Source organism: Aethalodelphis obliquidens, unplaced genomic scaffold, assembly GCF_003676395.1.
Source record: "Aethalodelphis obliquidens isolate GAN/ISIS:26980383/991018 unplaced genomic scaffold, ASM367639v1 scaffold3, whole genome shotgun sequence".
In the NCBI taxonomy this organism is placed as follows: domain Eukaryota; kingdom Metazoa; phylum Chordata; class Mammalia; order Artiodactyla; family Delphinidae; genus Aethalodelphis; species Aethalodelphis obliquidens.
In genome coordinates this window covers 29,922,451-29,926,185 of record NW_020837947.1, presented here as the reverse complement: position 1 = coordinate 29,926,185, position 3,735 = coordinate 29,922,451, and the positions used below count along the sequence as shown (strand labels likewise).

At 39.2% G+C, this 3,735-nt stretch overlaps 1 protein-coding gene across 1 annotated transcript; it reads left to right on the top strand.

Annotated features, from left to right (window-relative positions):
• Positions 1-549: 549 nt before the first annotated feature.
• TAAR9 (trace amine associated receptor 9) lies at positions 550-3,340 on the top strand. The gene is given in 4 exon segments (XM_027080522.1): positions 550-943; positions 946-1,218; positions 1,221-1,578; positions 3,250-3,340. Coding segments are annotated over 4 exon segments (1,116 nt in total).
• Positions 3,341-3,735: the final 395 nt, after the last annotated feature.

Genomic DNA, 3,735 nt, shown 5'->3' with positions numbered 1-3,735 from the left:
TGAGTAAATGTTTCCTCAGTCTTTACAGTCTATACTATAGGGATTTTTGAGGCTATAATTTGAAGAAGATGTAATTTATTTCTTCCTTCTTGAAAGAATGAAGTACAGTTTATCATTACTGCTGAAATGACTACTTAGGGGAGATAGCTTAGTAAATAAAACAGCCTTTGGTAGCTTAATTAGCTCTCAACTCAGGTGGTTACAGGCAAGATTTCAAAAGGTAAAGTAACACAAAAAAGGGATTTTCTAGTGATTAGCTAATTACATTTTATAAAACATATCATTGGACTAAGTATGTTGACTATAATTTTAATGACTTTCTGCAACAAGTTTTCACTCTAAATATATTAAAAACTTGGGAATACTTTTTGGAAAGACCAAGAGGTTATAGTTAATATGCCCCTCAAAATGGGAGAAAAGTTACTAGCTTTCATTTTAACTAGAAATTTTTTCCTCTTACAGAAGCTTTTGAAATTACCATCTCCTTCTTGTTTTAAATGGCTGAAATAGGGAAGTTGAGAACCTTGAAATCATTCAAACAAGAAGGCAATGGTGAAAAATTTCTCTCAAGCTGAAGCTGTGGAACTCTGCTACAAGAACGTGAACAGGTCCTGTCTTAAGACTCCTTACTCACCAGGTCCTCGGGCAATTCTGTATGCAGTCCTCAGTTTTGGGGCCCTGCTGGCTGTGTTTGGAAACTTACTGGTCATTACTGCTATTCTTCACTTCAAACAGCTGCACACATCTACAAAGTTTCTGATCGCATCCCTGGCCTGTGCGGACTTCTCGGTGGGAGTGACTGTGATGCCCTTTAGCACAGTGAGGTCTCTGGAGAGCTGCTGGTACTTTGGGGAGAGTTACTGTAAATTTCATAGATGTTTTGATAATTCCTTATGTTTTGCTTCTTTATTTCACTTATGCTGTATCTCTGTTGACAGATATATTTCTTTACTGATCCTCTGACCTACCCAACCAAGTTTACTGACTTGGTTTCAGGAATATGCATTGTTCTCTCTTGGTTCTTTTCTGTCACATATAGTTTTTCTATCTTTCACACAAGGGTCAATGAGGAAGGGGTTGAGGACCTAGTAGTTGCTCTCACCTGTGTAGGAGGCTGTCCAGCTTCAATGAATCAAAATTGGGTTCTAATTTATTTTCTTCTATTCTTTATACCCACTGTTGCCATGGTGTTTGTTTATATACGGTAAGGTATTTTTGGTGGAAGGCCAGGAAGATGGAAAGTACAGCCAGCCAAGTTCAGTCCTCCTCAGAGAGTTATAAGGAAAGAGTGTCAAAGAGAGAGAGAAAAGCTGCTGAAACATTGGGTATTGCTACGGCAGCTTTTCTGGTCTCTTGGCTTCCATACATTATTGATGCTATAATTGACGCTCATATGAATTTTATAACTCCTCCTTATGTTTATGAGATTTTAGTGTGGTGTGTTTATTATAATTCAGCTATGAACCCCTTGATATACGCTTTCTTTTATCCATGGTTTCAGAAGGCAATAAAACTTATTGCAAGTGGCAAAGTCTTAAGAAGTGATTCGTCAACAATTAATTTACTGAGGAAACATATGTATATTGTTAAGATTACTGCAGGGACTTTAAAACTAATGTGGGGGCTTCCCTGGTGGCACAGTGGTTGAGAGCCTGCCTGCCGATGCTAGGGGACGCGGGTTCATGCCCCGGTCCGGGAAGGTCCCACATGCCGCGGAGCAGCTGGGCCCGTGAGCCATGGCCGCTGAGCCTGCGCGTCCGGAGCCTGTGCTCCGCAACGGGAGAGGCCACAACAGTGAGAGGCCCGCATACCGCAAAAAAAAAAAAAAAGATTTCTCCAAACTGATTCTAAGTGTCGAGTCCAAGACAACTTTATCCTCCTTAAGCTTCCTGCTCTGGGGCCGGGTCCCCACGTGTGGAGAACTAATGGCCTAATTGTGTGATGGGACACACGGTAGCAAAGGAACTGAAAATGGAGCAGGGGGGATGTGGGTGATTACAGCACATGATAGGTGCGCTACCAAAGTATATTTTGGGGTCTCTGCCCACCAATGTCCTACACACTGTTTACAGAAATGATAGAATTATTCCTGAAAGTTTTTTAAACCTATTAATGTAAGCACATATAGATACAAGGTTTGCAACAGAATTAAGGAGGATGTCTTTTGTTTCCACAAGAAGCTCAAGCACATTAAAAATTTGGGACATAATGAATTTCTCACCCATTCAGCTTATGTCTGAACTGTCTTCTACTAAATTGTCAAATTAAAAGTGATTTCTACATTCCCTAAGAAAGTGACTAACCTGCAGGAGCAGACCATAATAATAAAGAATTTCCTGATTGTTCTAATATGATCTCATTCCTTTTTACCTTGTCATTAAATTTGTTTAGTGCTACCATATTAAATATACTGCTTTAGTACCCACTATTTAAGGCTTTTAAGGGACTTTAAAAAGTCCTTCTTCCTGATAATCATTCTTTCTTCTTTCGTTGAATTATTTTGTCCTTACCCAAGCAATTGATTTCTTTCAGTTGCTCAATTTCTATAAAAAATTCAATGCTAATGGATCTTAACATATTAAATAATATATGTGAACAGCCGTAGCACAATGCCTGATATGTAAAGAACACCATCAAAGGTGACTTTGCTCTTGTCCTCCCTCCCTCCCTCCCTCCCTCCCTCCCTCCCTTCCTTCCTTTGTTCTTTCCCGGTTGGGATGAACACCACATTCAACATCAAGAATACATTTGACCAGAAAAGATTTCCCCAAAGTAAAGGAATGGGATTGTATGTAAAAACCCAGGTAACTGCCTTAACCCCCTGCTTCACATAGGTGAACACTTGTGGCAAATGATTTACTCAGCTGCTTATGAAGAAATAACCCTTTCCACAATTCTAAATCTTCTTCCCAGGAAACATGTTGCACCGCCAAAAGGCACACATTATCCTGTTTACATTTTTAAAAAGCTCTGCTTTTTATTACAAATTTATATTAAGTACTGCACCTATAACCTTCTGCATTCCTACACTACTCTTTGTACATGACCAAGATGAAAAAAGAGGAATCAATCCACCAGCAATGCCACTGCATTATTAGAGTGACAATTTGCTTCTTAAGAAAACCCAAGGAAGAGAAAGTGCAGATCTGTCCTTAATCCCTTCTCCACATACCTGTTGCACTGCAGATGACATTGTTAATTAAACTCCTCGCTCAAGGAACTGTATTTCTTTGTTTCTTTTCTAACTAGCGTGAATGCTTTTGTGGAACTAGACAACCTGAACTATGGGCATTGTGTTGTTTTACAACTTAACAATCAGTCTCAAGGGAATTGGGTTTGAAAAATTAAAAAAAAAAGCCAAAGCAAAACCTTGCCTTTCTAAAGTTTAACAGCTAAATGAGCCTAAACCACCCCTCTATCCTCTCAGGAATCTCTGCTTTCTGAAGTTTTCATCACCTACAGCGCTGAAGGCTCTAACTCCGCTATTTACTGTAACAACTATAAAAGTCAATCTAAACTGTTGAGTTACAGGTGACCCTAAGGAACCTGATTCAGTTACACATGGATGAGATCAGTAGTTCAAGTAAAAGAATGGTTATACATCTTCCATCTCTAGGAAAATCTGATTGTCACAGTCCACACATTGTCTCACATTCCAGTCACTAAGAAGAGGTCTTATCACCTATCGTTTTTGTCTTTTTTCCTTTGTTTAAATGTGACTAAAAGAACAAGTCG